Source organism: Gymnogyps californianus, chromosome 8 (assembly GCF_018139145.2).
Source record: "Gymnogyps californianus isolate 813 chromosome 8, ASM1813914v2, whole genome shotgun sequence".
In the NCBI taxonomy this organism is placed as follows: Eukaryota; Metazoa; Chordata; class Aves; order Accipitriformes; family Cathartidae; genus Gymnogyps; species Gymnogyps californianus.
This window is the reverse complement of record NC_059478.1, coordinates 15,973,740-15,996,784: the sequence shown is the minus strand read 5'-3', so window position 1 is coordinate 15,996,784 and position 23,045 is coordinate 15,973,740. Positions and strand designations below refer to the sequence as shown.

The 23,045-nt window shown below is 37.9% G+C and overlaps 1 protein-coding gene across 1 annotated transcript in view; it reads right to left on the bottom strand.

Annotated features, from left to right (window-relative positions):
* The window catches only part of DPYD (dihydropyrimidine dehydrogenase), a 361,479-nt gene that overhangs the window by 104,674 nt on the left and 233,760 nt on the right, over positions 1–23,045 (bottom strand). The window contains exons 17-18 of the mRNA XM_050901009.1: positions 13,287–13,355; positions 10,701–10,784 (exon numbers count right to left, since the gene is read on the bottom strand). Coding sequence (XP_050756966.1) covers positions 10,701–10,784; positions 13,287–13,355 — 153 coding nt within the window. The remainder of the gene's footprint in view (positions 1–10,700; positions 10,785–13,286; positions 13,356–23,045) is intronic.

Sequence of the window (23,045 nt, the reverse complement as noted above, 5' to 3'; positions counted from 1 at the left end):
TTCAAAAAATGCCTAAATGACTTCAGAGGCTTTGGGTCAGCCTGGTCAACCCCACAAAAATGTAGCTGCTGGATGAGAGCTTATATCCTTCTGGCTAGGATCTATGATATGATATGATGTGAAACCAACGCCACAAAATAAACTTTTAGAGATAACGACATTACGTGAATCCAGGACTCTTTTTCAGCCAATATTGTATTGCCTTTTGGCGTGAGAGCCAAAGTGTACTGAAGGTAGTAGAAGCCTTTTCCATTAGTTTAGCAAAAAAAAAAAATTACCTCAAAATCTCATTAGATGTATTCAATAAAATGGTACAGGAAAATCCTATTCAGGATAAAAATTCAAAAACATCCATAAATGGCTAATTTCATATCTTGTTCTGGGAGGATGAAAATGTTTCATTCCAGTTTAGGCCTTCAGCTTTTATTAATTAACTTGCATGTTGAAACAAGAGGTCTTTTCAATACGAAGAGAGGTTGTAGGGGATTTTTTTTTCGGAAGAATTTCTAAAAGATCAGAGATTCATACGAGAAGAATTAAGCAATGTCCTCATAGTTACCATTTAGCTACACTACCATAGCAACAATATGTACTGTGACTATTGCTCACTAGTTTAATTCAAGGATATACTTATTTTCTACTCTCTTACATACTCTAAAATGCTCCTTTCTTTTAAAAAAATCTTTTAAAAGAAGTCTGCTGGGTAAATTAAGACATTTATGTTATTTCTACATAGTAAGTTCTCTTTATAATTTGAACAAAACCTGTAATATTTTTAAACTGAAGAGATATCATATGGTTTATATAACTAAGCATGTATTACTGGTGAAACAAGCACATTTTTGCTTACAAAATACTGCAGATTAAGATGTAGAAGTATAGCTTAGAAAATTCCCATTAGCTTTTACGGACTACATTCTTTCTTTTTGTTATAGTCCTTTCACTCAGGCAAAAACATTACTACTTGAAGACCACGTAAAGACTATATTTATATTTTTTATTTTAATTTTTTTTTTTAAATATTTATAAGGAGTAATGACTCCCAATTTATAGATGTTTTTGCCAAAGTAAAAATCTAAGCAAGAGCCTAGAGACTTGATTCAACTTTTTTTTTCTATTTTCTGTGGTAAATTATAAGAACTAAAAAACCCCTGCCATCTAGCTCCACTCTTAGATGCTAGGACTTTATTACTTTAAAGTAAAGCCGCAAGCATGGTGTCATGATTTGATCAGCTGCTCTTCAGAGCAGTCACTGCAAGTTCCACTTGGGGGAGCCTAATTGAGATTCTCCTTTTTTTCCAGTGATACCAATGTGTCACTGGACAAAATAAAGTCACTCTGGATTAGGTCCAGGCTTTGGTCATGGCTGAGCTGAAAAGTCAAAGCTCTGAGACCCTGTCTATACTGGGAGAGATAATAGCAGGTATTGAGAAAAGCCAACATGAGACGATGACACTACTGTGGTTCCTACTTCTCAGAGTTAGGCTACTTTGAAAAACTAAAAAAAAAATTACTGCACTTAAAAAACCGGAACTTTAAATTTAACAGTGTTTAACCAAATGAACCTTAAAAGACTCATAAAAGGTTTTGATAGAATCAGAATTTCAATAGATTTCAATTTTAGCAGATCCTCATCTCCGTCTTCTTTCTTACTCTCATTTGGTATCGCCATCACCATTTCTCCCTTCTCCAGCTCTACAATTAGAACCTTTGAAAGATGTTAAAAGCATAAGACAAATAGCCTTTGATCACCTCTCTCTATTCCAAATGAAAAAATGGGAACAATAAGTTGTTACAGCGTTTCCTTATTGTAGTACACTACTGGAGCTGCACAAATGAACGATGCTTAATAGTATGTTTAAAAAAACGCAAAAAACCAAAAAAACAAACAAAAAAACCCACTCCAAAGCTTTTTAACATACCTCCTCTAATAGCTGCCAATATTAACATAGGTCAGTATCCAAACTCAAGAATACGTTTATCAAAGTGCTGTGTGGGAGATCCACTTTGGATACCTTATTAGCAGCATGGCACTCCTACACCCCTTCTTTGATAATGTAGCACCTCATGACTGAAAAGATAACCAACGTGAAGACAAGGTAAAAAACTAGCTGGAAATTTTTGACTGACCAGTAGACAAAGTACAAAACATAGATTTGTGTTGGGAGTTAGAGCAACGACAAGAGGGATGTCAAGATCAAGCACAACTGAGACTTTAAAGGTTTGTGGCTGTCTTTAGTCAGCTTTGCAATTACTCCCGTTTCAGATCACATAAAAGCTTTTTGTTTTCCTTTGCTTTTATGTTTTTCCTTATTCCAAATTTGTTTGTTTTTTGTTTTTTTTTTAAATTTAAAATGTTAATCTAAGCAACCAGAAGAAACACCACTGTCAGAAAACTTTGTACTTTTAAAATTAACTATATGGCTTTTTTTTAAATTGTTATAGTTATCTTATATGATGGGAAAAGCTCTCCTTATGTTTCATTGAGATAGTTCAGTTAAAACTGTAGTAATCACTATTTACAGCTATTGATTTTAATGCAACATTAAAGGAGTCAGACACAACCATTATTTTCTTTGGTTGTCAGAATAAAGGTTAATAACAGTTGCCCTGAAAGGGTGAAGCATGGATTGCCAGTTTAAATTAGCAAATTATTTGTTCCGATACCAATTGGACCTAAAGATACCAAGTAAAAACTGTGAAACTGCACATTTACATTTTATAAACTTCTTGGAGATACTAACTGGAAAGATTTATTTAGCAACAGCATTGGTATATGTAAAGTGTTGACTAATAAAAATGCCTTTTTACCCCTGACAGAACAAAATATTTTATCTTGGTTGTTTCTAGCCAACCAAAATAATGTTTCTCATATCACTGTAAAAAAGTGGTCCGCAGCATGATCAAACAACATTTCAGCTCTTTAGTTCACACAGAGGTTACCTGCTATAAGGAATAAAGGTTTGATTAGGTTTACATCATACATGTTATATTTTAAAGGGAAGCATAGAACTCGAATATATGAGTGCTGCAGCTACAAATAGCTTTTTCTTGTGGTCAGGTAGGCACAGTCACAAGGCTCTCAGTCCTTTCCTATAACAAAAAGGCAGAAAATACCAAATAATTGAGGAAACCATAAACCTCTGAAACCACCAAACTAAGGAATTTAAAACCTATGCTCTAAGAAGGACTTCTCACTCAGTTTTAAAATGATCATCATATGGGCCTGTAATCAGATTTGGTCTACTGTGAAGAGCAAGCCTCCCAGTGCACTGACTAACTTTACTAGGAGGTGAGGCAAAATTAAAAAAGTATGAGCCTAGTCCTGAAAATTCTTGTGTGGCAGTTCAGAGACTAGTTAACACATTGTTAATTAACTTTATCAATGGTGGCATAAAACTGAAACCATAGAAAGAAAAAGTTATTAATGTGCACTGCATAGTTAACTTGTATTGTGCACCAAGATGAACAATCTTAAAATATTTTATTTCACCTGCACGTATTGCTGATCATTTCCTTTCCAATAAATCCTGTTTACCAGACATCATCGGTATGAACAACTGCAATACCTTATGCTGCAATGATATATCCAAAGGCAAAGCAGTCCATAGGATCTGGACATTTAACCAAAACATTTAATCATGTAGACCACAGAAATATGCTTGCCTGAGTTTTCTACGTTTCCCTTTTCTGAAAGCTTCTCAGTGCATTAAAACACAATTGCAAGAATAAGTACAGGTTGCCATTTGGCTTAAAAAAAAATTACAGTTTTCTTTCTTTCTGGGAAGCACTCACTATATACTCCATCGTAGTTACGCTACTGAAGTGTCATTAAAACAGCCCAAATCTTTTTGTTTCCTTTTTAAACAGCAGCAGGTCACTGATATTTTGGCTGATTTGACCTTCTTTGTGACATCTGTCATCAATAATATGAATTCCAGCTGAAATGCTTCCATCATAGCGAGATTGAAAATAAGGTTATTCCCAACTTGCTTTCATGTCTTCATGAATTTCAAGGAAACAGAATCACTTTTACATTTTCTAAGAAAATCCATTCTGTAGAGAATGTTTTCCATGTATAAATAAAAAGTCACCACACATAAACAGTATTTAAAACCTTATGAACAGCCTTATCATGTCATTAAAAAGTTTCAGCAAGTTGATAGTGCTGTTAACATTACCGTTCTATGTATAATCCCTTTTTATTTTCCATTTTGTCTTTTGAGTAATTCAATTAAAAATCTTTCAAAGCAATAACAGCGGATTAAATGTTGTCAAACTGCAATATAAAATTACAGAATAGTGTTCTGATGATTAATTTATTAAACTTTGCATCTTAATTCATTTCTTCTCGAGTGTATGAAAAACAATTCTTAAGACAAAATACCAATTAACTGTCGGACCTCATTATTAAGAATTGTCTCCTTTTACATGTTACAAAGAATAGAATACATGAGCACATAAAGGACATACAGAACTAAAGACATGGAAGAAATCCATTTAAAACACGACATTTAATTACACCTGAATCCTGTGAAGGCAACAGAAAACAAAAGGAATCCTCAGGTACTGGAGGAAGGTGGGTGATGTCACCAATCCAGGAGTGACCACATAGTCAGCAAGCTTTTTCTGTTCAGATTTCCAGTGAAATAGCACAGGAGTCAATTGTTACTTTGAAAGAAACTCAGCAAAGGGTTTACTTTATGAGGATGGTTTTAAAGAAGAAGGGAGTGGAAAGAGAAAGGGAGGAGACACATATGAAACCAGGGAAGGTGAAAAAATCATCCAAAGAGGTTAAAACAACAAAACTGAACTATCATAAAGGATGACATGTGGCCATGATCAGTGTGGGAGCCAGGAATGTAAGCCCACAAAACACATCTCCGGGCCTGCAAAAAAGCGTGCTTAGATCTATGTTTGCAGGAGTTGGAGGAGGCAATCAGCAGCATCCCTTCTCCCTGCACATCCCAAATACCCTCCCAGCAAAACAACGCCCAATGCAGCACATCTCTGCACACACAGAGTAACATCATCACTGCCTGAATCAAGGAATCCTTGTCTCTGAGGAGTCTGCGCCTTGTGACTGGATTTCCTGCGTCTGCCTGAGCTTTTCCCTCAGCTGGACTATGAAGGCTCCCGTTCATATCCATCAGCTTGGGTGGCAGGCAATTTCTCTCCCCTACCCAGCTGCCTAGTTTTATGAAACTTACAGAAATTCAGTATCTTTGAAACAGTTTCAACTCTGAGAAACATGACTGAAACAGGTCATTTGGTTGAAACGTGCCCCAAAGCAACAGAGGGCACTGACAGACACAAAGACAGTGAGATCAGCTAGGACTTACCTTCTTAAGATCCCAGCCAAAATGGATGAAAGTGGTCAATGCAAGAGAACAACAAGACATAAATCCTGAAACTCCACTGCAAACACCAACACAAACCTCACTTTGATTATACTGGTTTATACTGGATTTTGGGTGGCAACGTTCCCACTGCTGCTATAGCACAGTGTAACACCATGCTGCTGTACTTTGCATTAATTTGTTGCAGTAACTGATACAAAAAAAGAGAGAACTAATACTGCCTGCAGGACTCAATGAATTATACTTAACCAGCATATTATTGTAGGCTGATAGTAGAATGCCACATGAACACAGATATAATCAAATTCTGTTTGGGGCATCATTTATTTAAAATACTTCAAGCTCCTTGCTGGCAGAGCAACAGCAAATTAGCATGCTATGCTGTGCACTTCAATTAAAAAGTAGCCTCATCTTTCCTATTTCCAAGGTACAGCAGAGCAAATCTAATTGTGCCATGCAGCCAGGTCTCATCTTTGCAGAGTAACCAGGGCTTTTGGGTTTTTTTGCTTTTTGTTTTTGACAGATTTGTTGTCTTCTGAATGAGGCAATGTGGGCTTTTATGCAACTTGCCTCCTAATTGCAGGCGATAAACATGAACACAGCCAGCAGCAGAGGTTGTAGCAAGCACAGACTAAATAAAAAGAAAATACAGGTAAGAAAAGAACCACAAAGCAAGTTCATTTTACCTATGATCTGAATAGTTCATTTTACCACCAGGATCTGGATTTCAGTGCTCACAAGAGATATATACATGCCTCCTTCAATATAAACTAAAAAAAGCAAACAATCCCCCAAACCTATAGCTTAAACGCTGAGCTAGGCAAAGATTTTTTATATTTTGGAGGTTAGAAGGTATGACTAATTAATGAGAAATACTTATAAGCCAGATTGTTATTAACTTTTAAAATATTTGCTTATAGCATAAAGAATCTCTGTTCTTGCACGTAGGCTGAGATCTTTGAATATGAGATTTGTTTTTTTAAAAAGTATAGAAGCATCCTCTGCTTTGGAAATTTGATGCGTTGCTTTCGAGTTGAGATCTCCCTATCATACTGATCTTCTCACCCCAAGTGAACAGGTGAGTCCTTGTGCTTCCTTTTATCCACTACTCATTTCCTATCCCTGGTACAAACAATGCAGTACCTTTGGATAGGAACTGAGCAGGGTGAATCCACAGAATCACAGAAATGTTTGTCTGAATGGACTTCTGGAGGGCAGCTAGTCCAAGCTCCCGCTCTGAGTGGGACTAGTGCCAACACCAGTTGAGGTCGGCCATGGCTTTGCCTGCCTGCGCCCTGAAAACTCCAGAGATGGAGAGTACACAGCCCTGCCAGACAACATGTTCCTGTACTGCATCACCTTCTTGGTGAATTTTTTTCCTGATGCCCAACCTGAAACATTCAGCCTGCAATTTGTGGCCGTTGCCCCTTGCTGTATCATCTGAGACCACAGAGAATCATCTTTCCCTCTTTGTAGCTGCTCTTCCAGCATCTTTGTTACTACCTTTCAAGCAGCTGTAGGCTGCTCTTTTCTTCCCTCCGTTGTTTTTCACTCCCCATTAGGCCAAGGAGACTCACTGGTATTTTTGAAGACTTTGGATATCACTCGTCCTAATCAGTCTTATTCTAATGATTCCAGGTATATGCACATTACACTTACTAGACCTGGGGTTTCATCTGAACAACAAAGAATGACACAAAACTTAGCAAGAATGCAAAATAAAACCCAGATTATCGACTCAATTCAGCTATTTATTCATTCTTGCCAGAGCAGCTGGAGAGACTAGTTGACTTTTGGACCAAAAACAAAAAGGCAAACACTTAAATTTGTTGATTTCACATCACTGTAATGGTTCTGAATATTTAATGCCACTTTTTAGAAGGATAAGTAAAAAAAAATAAAATCAAAACATCTTTGCATGGTTTCCAGTGAAGAGACAAAAAGTGCACCACAAATACACCACCACAAGTTAGACACTGAAATGTGAGTGCTACCATCTCAGATGTTTGATTGATTTATTATTTTCATAATTTTATGCTATAATTACTACAGTAACGAACTATAGTGGGAAAGCGATACTGTCATTTTTTAATAATCTGCTGTTCACCACGTTGTCTTTCTGTTAACTATTAAATGTTTTGTACACTTACGTTATCTGATTCAAAGAAAATCCGTGTATTAGTGCTGTTAAACCTAATTATGGAAATTCTATTACAATTTTTAATGATACCCAACTTTTATACAGTTGCAGATTGTTATGAAAGAACACAAACCTTAACTTTATTATCATTAATCAGCATTAGTAAATATAATTGACATTTTATACAGAACCAGCTTTAAGTAACTTATTGGCAGCAATACAGATGCCTCTTAATATTACCCTCTGGCTAGCTATGCTGTTTGGGCGCCAGAGTGTCTGCACTAATGACTTGGAATTAAAATCAAATAAAAGCTGAGAACTGTAATTCAGTATAAAAAAAACCAGCCATGCTTAGTACCAATTCTTTATTTATGTAATTTGGATATATCTGCAATTTTTTAAATTTACAGTGGGTATAAAACAGTGGAAGTGTTTGAGACTAGATAACAAAACAGAATAGAGAAAAACCAAATCTGATGTTCTCAGATTTCTACACTTACCCTTAGGCACACCTTAGGAATTGAAATGAGGAGAAAAAGTAGACAGTGTAATTAACCTTTCCTTTCCCCTTTTTTTAAACAACAACAACAAAAAGGCAGAACATTTTAGACATTATAAATAGTAAAAATACACATACATGTTTTTCTGCCATTATTTTTCATCTCAGCAATTTCTGTAGTTTCCTCAGGATTTAACGTGCTTAGGCATGAAAAAGGACCTAATCCTTAAAAAATTTTCCCATGAAGATGTGGATTATGTTATCAAAAAGATTTAAGAAAACCTGCTTCACTGTATAACCAGGAAAGCTGCTCTGTCTCTCCAAGCCTCATGCCCTGACTTCTAGACATCAAGTGGTGGTTTTTTCCAGAGCATATCTGAGCCCTCCCTTCCCCACTCCACCTATGTATGACCTATTTGACTTCAGCTCTGGGGAAAAAAAAAAATAAAATTAGGAGTAGAGCCAAAATACTTCCTAGCACTCTCCTGTCTTATGATGGGGCCTCCAGGGGCCACCACAAGTGGAAGCCCCCTGAAGGGCTACTGATAAAAATCGTTATTTTATTGTTTATGCTCACTCTTTGCTTCAATAAACTACATTTAAAGCCACTATAATTTAGTTTTAGCCAACTCTGAGGAAGAACCTCAGGATCTGGCCCTCTAAAGATGGCTTGTTTTATTCATTTATTTGTCTAAAGAAGTAGATTCTTTTCTGAGCTCTCATTTTGGTGAGACAGTTAAGAAAACACGAGAATATATTTAAGCAAGAGTAGTATATATTAAACATTCAAAAGAATATCCATATTGTATGGGGAAGAGAGAAATTTTATTATTATGCAAACATATATGTATATATAATGTAATCTTCTTCTTGCTTTATGTATCTGATCTCCTCCAAGGAGAGTCACAAATCCACACGATAGCCCTGAGTGCTCAGATTTTGCATTTGGTTCTCTGATTTTACAATAGCTGAAAGATATGTAAAAACTCATGTAGCCAGACAGCTCCCTACTGACTACACATCTAAGCAACTTCACATGCATATATTATTCCAACCAGTGATAGCTGGAAATAACATATGCCTAAAAAAAAAAGCAAAAAAAAAAAAAAAAAGCATGCTTGAAAGGAGCCTGTTTCAGCTTCTGTGTGAAACCTTCAGGGCTCTCCCTGACCAAACTGCACCCTTCTACAGTGTGCTGCCATCTCAGGTGGGGACAACCCAAACTACTGAGTTACACTCTGCAGAGTGAAGGGTGGGAATTCCTTCATAAACTTATAAAAACAGCTACTACATCTCTTTGTTGTTGAGCGCAATTTGGGGAAAAAAATTAATAACTACTATTACCATTTTGCTAGTGTAGTCCTGGAGGGTTTTTATAATTCTCTCCCATTTTTAATCATAACTTTGGTAAATGACCACTGGCCATGAAAAGCATCCAGATTACTTTCATTAAAAATAATAACCTATAGCATGGAGCAGATTGACATCATTTTGTTCACAGAAAACAATAAAATGTCCTGTGCACTGTGCCTGACAGTATTGGTATGACAAAGCTACGCCTGAAGTGTGTCCACAGTTGCATTGAAACGATTACGGCTCCTATTGCCTCCCTACTAAAAGTTTTAGAAAGTTAATGGTTTAGTTATCCAACCATACCTCAGTTTTTAGAAGTTTTGTGTTTAACTGAGGAAGTGAGGATGAATTAAGATGTCTACTAGCCCTCTCCAAGGGGATCAACGGAATAGTAGGTGTTGATTTTAGGGCATGTAATCATGATTCCCACTCTGCATCTCCCTCCTCTTCTTTTTCCCCTCTCCCCAAAACGTAGTAAGATGGGAAATCAAACAGGCTTCAGACTTCTGAAACTTTGATGGTCAAACTCTAGAAAATCTCTCCCGGTAGCCTGTGAACCAAGATTTTTCAGAGACTTCCAAGTTCACCACATTTGGGCATGTTTCAGAGCCAAAACAAATTTCAAACCATGACGAAAACGTGCAAAAATCTGAAAACTTCAAAAGGGTATTAGTATAAGAATTGGCTTTTGTGCATGTTTATTTTCTTTTCATGGGCAAAACAACACACATTCTCCTAACTGAAGTCATGGGATGTACTGATAGACTCTGCATCAGATTTCTACACAGCAGAGACATCAGGTATGGATAATTCCAACCTAAACTGTATAAACCATCAAATCTATAAGGTTACAGAACACAGGCTCTTATAAGAGAAGACGTTAACTGTAGGTGGCACTACCAGAATGTAAGCCCTATTCTGCGATTCTAAAATAGTTAGGTTCATATCTGAAAAATTGTGAAATGAAATGTGTGTATATCTCATGTCCTTCAAAATCATTATTGATATATGCAGTAGTTACTGGGTTGTGATCTAAAAGATATCTACAGGGCACTGAAATGGGAACCAACAAATTCTGTCCAAGCACTTTTTGGAAATTATTTGTTTTCATCTTGTTCCTTATCAAATACATAATGCATTTTTGTTCTCAGCAAAACTAAGCATTTTGTATATTCTCAGCTTCTGTCTTCTTTTTTTTCGCTTTCAGCACTAAATATTTAAACACATTCAACCTGAAAATCTCAAGCTAGTAATCTGCTGCTTGTGTCTTCCCCCTGAGGTGTAACTATCAATGTAGTAGTGCAGGATTGCTGAAGAGACATGAAAGAGATTGCGGTTACGGTCCTACCTGCCCACAGGCCAGGCCCATGCCTCTCTCCCCCATACCATGAGGACATGATAAATTTAACTCCAGCGCATCTGCACCAGCAACCTGTGAAACATGCATAAGGAAAAAAAATTGCAAAATTAACTTCAAGTAATGTACTCTTTCTTGTAGTATTTACTGTTCATGTTAAATAGATTTCTTCAGATATTTGATTTTTTTTTTTTTAAAAGAGAGAAAGCTATGGTTATGATAGCCTGAAAAAGAAGTGTCTTGATCATTACAGAGAAAAATTTCAAAAACTGATGTGGCTTCCCAAAATTACAAAGGAAATTAAAGTAAAAAATAAATTAAAAAGAGACAAGCACAATAAAGAGTTGGTTCTGGAAAACGTTAAAAAATGAAATGCAATTACAGAGCCTTAGGGCAGCGCTGAGAGCGAGGTTCGGTAGTCAGTGTTCTGCAGGTGCTTCTGTGCTCTGAAGAACTGTGACTCAGTAGTAAATTTCTCCTTTCTGCTTTAATGAATTTAGTCTCTAAATTTTCTGCAGGCGCCTGTACTGTGCCATAGCTTTTGTCATTAAATATTTTTGTTTCTGAAGTCAAACAATAAAGTATTAAAAAAAGTCTATATAAACATATTATTCATGCTAATTTCTCTTCAGCATCCTCTATTAGTTACAATTAAAGGCAAAGGAGCCGAGGTGTACAAGGGCAGCACACAAACACGCTCCTCTTCCTCCCTGCTGAACTGCTCCAGCCTGAGATGAGGATCTCTCCCGTTGCCTTCCACGTGGCTGTAACTAGTATTTTGTTTTGCATTTGCATTTTGTTTTTGCTTATTGAACTGGAGCAACTGCCTGCTGCGTGGCCATGGTTCAGCAGCTCCCCGAGCGTGTGAGCAGGGGAGAAGCCATCCATCACTTTCAGGAATCCTCCACGTCCTGGCCAGCTCTGCAAGCCTGGCCATGCCGTGCTGTTGCTGGTGCTGTCGGCCTCCGTGACAAGCTGACCTTTTGTATGAATAGGTCGTCCCCCTGCCGAGAGGCACTGCAGTACCTTCTGGGGCTTCTGCTCTTTGGAAAGCCACATCTATTACCTTCTAGGAAGGATCCTACGCATGCGATTAAATATCACTGCTCTTCAACTGTGGAGTCCAGAGCGCCCCAAACAAGTGTGATGCTCTCCACAGAGTGGAGACTAACAACTACTTTGCGGAAGAAAGTCACATCGCATAGGTTGCACATTATTGAGTGCATTTAAATAACTACTTTTTTCTAAAGGGGTAACATAAACACCAACACAGATTGGAAATATCTGTCTTAAAGTTGGATAGCAGTACCACTGGATTAAAAAAGAGGAGCAAATGGCACAATAAAGCTATTCATCTTAGTCCGTTTAAAAGCGGTACTGCTCCTGTCAAGCACAGATTCCACAAAAGATTTCATGGTCAATTAGGTAAATACAGGTATAAAATGGACTAGTGTTGAAGGTCACCGAGCTAATTACTGCTAATGTTTAATTTCACTTCCCTAAGTCCCCAAAGTGATTTTTCTCCTCATAGGTTTAAAATGCCCAAAGAAAATAGAGAAGTGTCTTCCCACATCACCATAGGAGGGCTTAGGACACTGTGAATAAAGAAACAATGATGTCCAAACATACATGTTCAGCCATATGGAAACACAAATTCAAAATATCCACACCCATATCTACACATATATAAAAACATATTTTTAAAAAAACTATAATACTTATAAAACATTTAAATCTGAGCTAATGCTAGCAATAATGACAAGCTAATTTTTTTCTTTGTTTAAATTTATTAAAACCTTCCTTTATTGATCTGAAACTATGCTTTTTATTTCCTTAGATACTTTATGTGGAAAAAACAGTTTTATTTAAAAATAACAACTTTGTATTACATTCAGATATAGACACCTTTCTGAATTAAATTATTGCGGTCTTAATCAAGTATTTCTTATACTATTCCCTACAGACCCAGGTACATGTTTTTAAACAGGTTTTTTTCTTCAAATTGAATCAAAATTTCAGGTGCATAGTCTGTTTGCATTTGTGTAAGATTGGATTTATATTATAGGAAGCCTGCTGACTGCTATTATATATGCTGGCTCTCTCTGCTATCATTTTTGAAAGTCTGTATTAAAACTAGAATAGCATTAAATGAGCCTTTTATACTTTAAATATTCAAGAGTTTTATATTCAAAATTTCTTCTGGTGCTGTCAAACTAGTGTGCCTGTAGGCAAGGTAAGATCAAGTTAGGCTCTCAAAGGTAGAATTAAATTTTATCAGGGCATCCGTCATAATATACAGTTTGCTTAAAATGCAAATAAAAAGTATATAGATTCAAAGACTAAAGGCTTTCCAGGTACTGCTTAAAAATCCAAGGGACCATTTTTATGGAACAGATTTCCTTTAAATTTACATTTCCATCATTTTAATGAAAACACAGAAAAAACAAATTATAATGGACATGCTTTAAATTCTCATTTTTCACTTTGAATCTATTTCTTTCAAGAAATTCCTTATTGCAACTCTTGTTTTTAAGGAGAATAAAAAAAGATGCAGAAATACATTTAGGAAATTGTTACCTCAGCCATTTTTGAAAGTTCAGTCCAGTCCTCCCTGCTATAGCTGCACATGATACTGGCAATCAGAATCTGAAAAGAATATATATGCAATCATTTTAAGCCATGTTAGCAGATCTTGTAATATAGTACTTTACTGTGACTCCAGACATTAACTACCACTACCTGCATATGGGAACTACCAGCTGTATACTACTAGCGTGTATAGTGAAATATAGCTGTATGGGGATCCCCATCTCACTGGGGATGAGAAATAGTATACAAAGTCATCTATTTTATCCCTATTTTTTAAGGCATTAATGAAAACCAGCAGGTCTAGTCAAACACGTAGAGGACTTCGCATTCTCTTCGTCATGCGATAAACTGAGAACAAAGGCTGTCCTAGACACAGAGCCCATCAGGAAAACTGTTAAACATACCTGGTTCTGAGGTCAGAAGAATTAAGTTATTTACTATTTATACAATGCCAGAAGTACTTGGGGCTCTTTAGAGGTAGGTAAGACCGAAGTGCAAGAGGTTACAGTCTAATGTGGCAGCGTACAAACACAATATTCCAGCTGAATTCGGGAAGCCAGGACGCACCACAACCAGCCCCCTGGAATCTCATGCTATGCCAGTTAAGGGCAGTGACAGGCAGCTGGGACTGTTTTGCGTAGAGGCAACTGGGAGCAGACTCATAGGATGTGGGGAAAATCTAGGAGGACTGGGAGAGTTGCACAGGGAAATTCCAGCTTTTGTTTTCCCACAATACACATTTTATTTCCTATTTGCTGGCTGTGGCCCCAGTTCCCCAAGAGCTGTTTCTGTGTACTGCCTTTTCTCCTCACTGCACTGAGTACCTTTCAGGTCCAGGTTCTGCCTGCAGCTGCTGCTGCCTCTAATATCTTTATTGAGGTTGAGGTTTTTAGGTAAAGTAAGTTCTAATAGGATTCTTCTGGGAGGGCATCTAGACACACACCTTTCCAGTTGCATACAGTGCTATTTACTGTTAAACAAATGTTAACTACTCTTCCGGTCAATGTCCAGTTCAAGTAACAGTGTTAACTTCTATTTAAGACTAAACCAAAATCACTTGTTCTGGACCCATCAAAGATCATCAGACACTGAAACTCTGAAGTTGACACATTTGTGGTGAGATCAGCAGAAAATTCAGCCCAGGAATTCGTGCATGGAGGACTTCTTTGAAGGATGAGGTTTGTAAGAAAAAAGCAACAGAGACCTATATTGCAGCAGCTAAAAGGTTAAATCAGAAAAAGAAATCACAGAACTTATGAGCACACTACCCGCTCACTCTGTGTTCAAAGGAAACACCAGAAGAGGAGAACAGAAAAACATCTGGCCACACTCTTGTTTATTTGGCCCTCTTATGTGAAATGTATGAAAGTTTCACATGTAAGTTTGATTCACAGGTAGGATAAAACTTGGGTTTAATCTTTTTTGCTTTCCAAACAAGTTTTACTGTTGGCATTAATATCTGGGATGAGCTTAACCTGTCACTCCCAGTCGGTATAACACTTCTCTTGAACTTTCCCATAATGCTGAGGGTTAATGACTCATTCATATAAGGCAAAATACTGAAAAGCATGGTGTAGAAAAATTATCCAATACACACAATTGTTGGAAACTGTAAACTCCCAAATTATCTCCATAAGAAGGATGAGATAATTAGTATCTTTAGAAGGGAGGGAAATATACTTTAAAAAGGAAGGCAGCTATGGAGAAAATGAGACATGGTGAGGTTACAATCTATTCATTTAAAAGGACAATAGCACTTATCATCATCATTATTTCTGTTATTTCCATTGTTTTGCTCTGATGAATTTCCACCTATCAATCTACCACCCACCTACCTGCAGACTGCCTACCCAGCCACCCTTCCGGCTGATGTTTGCGAGATGCGAGTCTTTTCAGAAGGAAAGCATTTGATGAAGTGCCTGCCTTGCCTGCAGGTGCCCATTTATGTGCACCTCTGGCATAAATATAAGACCAAGCTTTTCATTAAACACACACAATCATTACTGGCCATGCTTTTATTCCCCTCTTGACAGAGGAAAAAAACTCTCTCTCCTATTCCATACTTTTTTCTATTGTGAAAAACCTTATGTAGCTCTATAGGTCCAATGTTTATGAAACAAAATTTGTTCTATGTTCTATTTGAATATTCAAGATAATTTGAGTAATCTGGAAATAAATATAAATCTCTTTAAAAAGACTCTAATATTTTTAAAAACACAAATTGTGAAAAATCAGTTTAAGAAAGTATATATGAGAAAAATTTAGAGTAAGAAACTAGTTAAAATATGCACTAACTGGAAGTTAGCTAGAAACCATATCTTGTCAAATTCACACTTTTTATAAACTAACTAAAGCAAAAAAACCCCCCAACTCAGACACTGACAACATGATAAGGATTTTCACAGTTGCAGTCATAGTCCAAAGTATATCAGAAATTTACACAATTCAGCTTTAAAACAAACCAAATTTTTCAGCAGGGAAAGTTGTAAGACAACAAGGGCGGCTGACTATATTCACAAGTAGCTGAGTTAGGCTATGTCAAGTGTTATTAATGAAATTTGAAAATTCTGCTGGGAGTGTAAAAAGGGGAGGAACAAGATCTGTGATGTTTCAAAGAGCTGTTAATTAAGACAACATGTTTATTTAATATTGATTAGTTTTAGCATTCACATTTAAAATTAAGTACATACTTTTGACAGAAGCAGTGGTTTACAATAACAAAAATAACTGAAAGCAAAATTACATTTCTGCTGCAACTGTTCACATGAAAACCATGATCTCAGAGGGAATAATGAAAATTTAAAAATAGTAGGGATTTTATTCTACTTTTTTCCCCAGTGTTCTCTTATAACTTGAAATTAAACTTAATTCCTAGGTGGAAACAGATCCGCCAGCACTCCATGTTAACAAAACTGTCCTTCCTCCAGTGACTATTCTTCCCCAAAATGCCTCTACAGTCTTTTCATTTGGAATCAGTACCCATGACAAAAAAATAATAATTATCATATGTGGACATTTAGGGGCACTATCTGTGATGTTTGAGGTTTGAATCTACTCCTAAAATCACACGTGGGAATTTATAAAGAAAACATAGAATATTACCTCCTATTATCTAGAAAGAGAATAGCAAGAAAGAAGAATAACAAGTGATAAAAATTAGAGTTTTTATTGGAAAGTAATAAACAGAAACTGTATCACATTTCAGCATCTCAGCCTCTTCTCACTTTCAATTTTTTTTTTTTTTTTTTTTTTTTTTTTTTTTTTACATCTTTGGTGCCTACAATGCCATGTACCACATTACCACCACTGCAACTTTAACAGCCCCAAACAGTTAGTATCTCATAAAAGTCCAGCGCACGGCCCAGCCCAGAAGCATCCCCAGAGAGCACATCCTTCCTCTTGACTCCTGAAACTTCCCGTGGCAATCTGACATGAGTTTAATTACAGTTGCTTGAACCACAAGCACGAGGCCACACCATGCTTGCCTGGCTTACAAAAGTAGACTCCTGACAGACCTTACAATAAAGCTGCTGCTAAAATGTAGTAAGTGGTAAATGAAAGTTGACTAAATTGCAGCTTTGTCATAGCTTGAGTGAGGGCTGCCTGCGAAACCGTGCATGACTGAAGCACAGTGGGATCCCTGGCCCATTCCTTATTCCAGATCAGAAGCAGAGCTGGCATATGCAGCTCCCTCTTCTTCATCCAAACTGCTATTTTGCCTGTTGTCGAGAGATCCTGCCTACTCTGCCCTGCGTCAAGGAGCGCGGTGGCCCTGCAGACACCGCTCCCTCCCCGATGATCACTGTGACAGATGTCACTAGACAAGGTCTTTACGCTCCAACATCACCCAAGGTGATAGACAATCTCTCCAAATGCCTATAAAGGGACAAACACATGTTTCTAACATCAGACACTGTTCTGTGTACAGGATTTTCTTATCATTCATGGAAGAAGGTGGTCTACAATAAAACTTTTTTTTGTTGGAGGGAGGGGAGATGGAAAAGGGAGGGTATATAATGTACCATTTAGGACATGATTATAAGATGAATACACTGTAGCTAAAGCACCTAGTAAAAAGCTACATTTCACACAATTCTGTAACTAATGCATTAGTAGTTGTTCTACTTAAAAGGACACTGACAAGGTACTTCTCATAATCCTTAAAATATTTTTTCTCCCTGTTTATAATAATCCCCTGGAAGCTTAAACTAGAATCTATTTCCCTTGTGAAAGTTTTTTTCTCTTCCATTGTCTCTATGTGGATGTCTCATGAATGCAATAGCACTAAAAGAAATAAAAAGGATGAGGTTTGCCACTGTGTATGTTTTCAAGTGATCTTTCTTCCCTAACACACAGAATTCACTTCAAGAGTTTGCAAAACAAAAGGAAGGAGAAAAAAAATAACTGGGCCTATTTTGGGTCAGACAATCGTGAGAACATCTATTTAAAGCCAGACAGCAGTAAAACTCTAGGTAGACAATTACCATTTGTCCTGTACTGCTCTGCAGGGAATAAGGGAGTTTCAGTACACTCAAAGAGTCTGAAAAAAATCTCAGGGGGATGGATTTAAATGTGAACACTGTCAATTCCCGCAAATTTAAGAAAACTTCCCAACAGACACAATGGAATCACAATCCTCTACCCTCATGCTTGTAATAACCATATTTATTTTGGTCATCTAACACAGGCCATAGCCCGTATCTGTTCCTAACCTATTCTTCCAGGTCTTTGCATAATCTCCCAGCACTTCTGGAAATTCACCCACCCATACAATTTCTGCTTTCTCTTCCCTGCCTGTCCCTTCTCATTGCTACACCAGGCTTGAGGACAGTTCTGCACCAAGTGTCCATAGATGCTCTGTTTAGACACCACTGCCGGCCTCAACCTGCACCCCCTTCTGCTTTCTCAAATACTTGCAAAAATCTCCAGGATTTTATTTTTGATGTGCGCAGCCCTTGCACAAATAGAAAGAGATCCTTAACATCATCTTTAAGAGACAGTTCCCCTGAAAGCTGTAAAATCAAGAGGAGCTTTCAAGAAGGCTGAAGGACTGGTTTTGTAACAGCTACCTGTTTAGGAAGCAGAGATATGGAACAGGATAATTGCTGCGGATAGAGGGAGTGCAGAGATTGAAGACTACATTAAGAACCAGATTTCAAATACCCACAAAATTATTCTCGATCATTCTAAACTTCAGAAGGTATTTGTGTTTGGGTCAGATGGAAAGACCTCAATCTTCCTTTCAAGACATGTTTCTTCTTCCCAAACAACACAGTATAGCCTTGCCACACGACCTGCTTAGGCTGAACAAACTCAAATGTTTTTAACCAAAATTCCTCAGGAAACATTTACTACAAAGAAGCTCGGCACTGAAGGTATAGTCTTTCTATAGTCTTCCACCAGGTGCTTGCTGAAAAGTTAACAAAGAACGGTTTACTGAGCACTCCTCAGCTATTGCAATGACACAATAAACAACCTTGTAAATATCTAACTGAAAAACACACATGCTGCATATAGACTTCTCACAGTTTTTTGACACATGAAAGAATGAAACATACGGACCATAAGCCAGATTCTGCCCTACCCAATGGCTCTTAGATGCAGACTCAGTAGCAAAGAGCGAGCAGCAAGGGAATAAACAACAGCACCACAGGACATTTTGGGTTGGTACAGATTTTCCACCTTATCGACACTTGCACCACTAGCCTGCCTCTGTAACCCTGCCTCTCGCGCAACGTCAGGTTCAGGATAAGTCACAGCTATGCCACATCTTGCCAGCAGAAAGATTCTTGGAGGCTTACTGCCACTCGGTGCCACTTGCGGCAGTCCTCTGCTTTTCCAAATGGCCACTGGCTGATGAAATGATCATCCTCAAAATCATCCAGCCGGAATTACCAATGTACAGAACATTTCTAGCACCCACCTCACAAGATAAGAGTACGACTGCAGCAAATATTCTGTATTGCACAAACACGCTTAAATGTGCAGTACTGAAAAACAACAGGAGCACAAAGATTTACTGTTGTAAAAATAACCCTCTAGAAACCAGCCTGATTTTGATGCCTTGTAGACCCAACCAGGTTTCTTTTTTTCTGTACTTTCTTGTTGTAATTTTTTATTTGTTGCAGAACTGAAATAAAAATAAGCTTCTTATTAAAAACTACCTAGAACATCAAATCCCATGCAATAAGAAAGTTAACAATTGTAAACCCTGTCATGTCTCTGAGAAGCAGAGGAATTATCTTGTTATCAATTTAATAATGGAACATTGAAGTAAATGATGCCATCCACTGACACCAGTAACACTGTCTCTCCTGGGAAATTCATGTCGGTAGAAACTGTCAATCTAGATGGATATGGACATATTAAACATTGTACCTTCAGTCCATAAATCTATTCTTTCTATGCTACCTTAATAAAAAGATTCTGCATGATGATAAAGACAAGCAATGCAGAATGTCTTGACATTGCTGACCTATAATTCTGCTTCTTTTCTCTCTTCTTTTTTCAGGGAGTGGAGAGTAAAGAATTTACCATTCCTTAACTTGCACTTAAAATACATTTAAGATAATTTGAGTAAATAAAAATAAGACAAGTAGGGGATATTCGTATGTTTATTATTTAGCTATCTTTCTGTAGCAAACCTTCTGAATAAAGCCCTATCTTTACCTTGTTACTTTATATTGAGATCTCCAGTTTGTCTTCCAAAGTGAAATGGAAGCGAGATACAACAGATCAACACAAAACCAGGCCAAAAGTTATCAGCACGCAAATAAGTCTAGAGAAGCTGATGATAGGAGTCTGAAAATATTACCATTTGCTCACCCTACCACACCCACAAAATCAGCACAAGCAGAAAACAAAAGATTCTCTTCTCAGGCTAAACAGAGACGCTTATTTTCAAAGGCAGTTATTTTCATATGATGACTCTACTTCTAACAATGAGATTCCACCTATTTAATGAGATTATTTGATGAATGTCAGTGAGTACACTGGGCTATAGCTTCAAATTAAAGCCTAGAGTTGTTAGGCTTTAACGTCCTCAGACAAATAAAAAGCAAGGGTTATGAACAAACTCATTTCTCTGTAAAATAACAGAATGCTGTGGCTTTGATGGGAGCGCAAAGTTAAACAGATTGCTCTTTAGGATTGGCTGCACCTGTAGGAAAACAAGGGAGCAGCTTGGTGTTGTAACTGCTCCTCTGCCACGTGAGACTCAGCATCGTATCAGCCACTGTCAGGGCAGGAGTTGAGCTACCATGCCCTTGGCCCTGCTTATACACATAAATGTGTAGGCACAGATCATGCACAAGGAAAGCGTGGATAAATGAAAAGCTAAGTTTCCATTAAAACATTTAATGAGAGTCCTACTGGTGTGGTTTAACCCCAGCCAGCAGCTAGGTACCACGAAGCCGCTCCCTCACTCCCCCCCCCCTTCCAGTGGGATGGGGAGGAGAATTGGGAAAGAAGGCAAAACTCGTGGGTTGAGATAAGAATAGTTTAATCTAACAATAATAATAATGAAATATAATAATAATAGTAATGAAAAGGAATATAACAAAAAAGGTTGGGGGGGTAAAAAAAACCAGTGATGCACAATGCAATTGCTCACCACTCACTGACTGATGCCAGAGCCGCGATCCGCCCCTCCTGGCCAACTCCTCCCCGTTTACATACTGGGCATGATGTTCCATGGTATGGAATACCCCTTTGGCTAGTTCGGGTCAGCTGTCCTGGCTCTGCTCCCTCCCAGCTTCCTGTGCACCTGCTTGCTGGCAGAGCATGGGAAACTCAAAAATCCTTAACTTAGGATAAGCACTACTTAGCAACAACTAAAACATCAGTGTGTTATCAACATTATTCTCACACTAAATCCAAAACACAGCATTGTACCAGCTACTAAGAAGAAAATTAACTCTATCCCAGCTGAAACCAGGACACCTACCAACTTGGAATATGACTGAAATCAAAATGAATGGACAGAAAAAAAAGAGACCTGATGCACCTGTATCTGCCATGCTTCAGGGCACTCTTTAATTAAGACGTGGTAATTCCTGAAGAGTGAAAAAAGAGACCATGGAATATGAGAGTTCCCCAAAACAGATGTTTAATGAAAGAAAATATAGCACTTCTATGAAACACTTCAGGGAAACTCAAAAATCTCACATGATTAGAAAAAGTATGTCCATTTTATGACAGACTGTTGAAAATTTTAGTGCTGCAGGTAAATCCTTCAAATTCCATTGAAAATTACCCATGTGGCTGAAGACTTCCCTGGAAATTTGATAGAATCTTTGGGGTTTTATTTTGCATAGGAAACCTATCCTAGTTCAACCTTTAGTCTCTTTGGTAATGAGTGAAAACGAATACATGGGTGAATGGAAATTAGCACTACTGAAAGGAAAAGATGCAAGTTACCAAAGGCTGAATCCAAGAGAAGAGTGAAGACAGATACTATTTTCAGCAGTACTCCTTGCAAACAATACCTGCAAGCCCTTGTGGATCTGCCATGCCCCTGCTGTATTTCTGTACTTTCCACACTAACTTAATATAAAGAGAAAGCAGAGGAGGCCAATACGATATTGAGGAAGCTAACAGAAAAAGGATATATCTAATTCTACAATATTTCAGACACATGCTATGACCTGTAGGAAAAGCTTTACACCAGGGTGCTGACACATTATTGATTCTTAAGACCACATATGGAAAACAAGGCTGGCAAAAGGCAACACAAATTTGTGGATTTTTTTCTCCACCTTTAGAAATCTTTCTCTCATCAAATTATCTGCCCAGATATACACACAGTCCTTTTTAACACAGTTCTTTGAGCACCTCGCTAATTGTTACTGTTTATTCTCACAATAGCACAGGCAACTCTCTGCAGGGTGCCCCTCTGAGAGGGGAAGCCAACTGGAGACAAATACATTCAAGGGATGTAGGCTGTTCCTACGGAGGGAATGAGCAGCCGTTGACTGAAAGGAACTCTAAGATCCCTTCCAGTCCCTGACTGCTTCTAGATACATGCAGATATATTTCCCCTATTACTTAGCAGCAAAGCTGCTTAACTTACTAGAAAACAAATTCAGTAGAAAATAAAAAGAGACAAAATGCACACTGAATAACTTTGTCAGAGTTCCCTAACTCCTGCATTCAGTCAGCTAGCAATTCCCCAGGTCAAATCTGTCTCTTTGCATCCCCAAGAAGTCCATCCTATCTCTTCCCTTGTTCCATTACCCCCAGGGCTTCTTTTAATTCACTTCCTTGGATTTGAAGACTCAAGAAAACTAGCAGTATCGATGCTGGCAGAGGAGAAAAATGTAGCTCAGACAGGAGGGAGAAAACCCCCTCCCTTTTACACTTTAGAGCCCTGTGATCTACTTCATCATGTGACATTGCTGGTGCCAAAGCAATGCTTGGGAGGAGTAAGTGATTTTGTCAGCCTGGTTGCATCCTCCACAACTCACCCACTCTCTCTCTCTGCACCATTATCCTCGTAGTGATGTATTGAAAAGCACTGGTAATTTACCTGATTTTGCACAAACAGCTCGTAGGTTAGGCTGTTCTGATAGATGAGGGTATGGTCATTAAGAAGGTGTGTGGGAACAGGCTATAAGGCTTGTCCTTTCTTCAGCAAGTTATACGAGGGCTTTACACGCCAGCTGCGTGGGGGAGACCTATCAGTCCCTTAACGCTGTTCTCTCCTGTCTGGTCTAGGTATCTGACTTCACAAAGAGAAGAGCTTCCTCA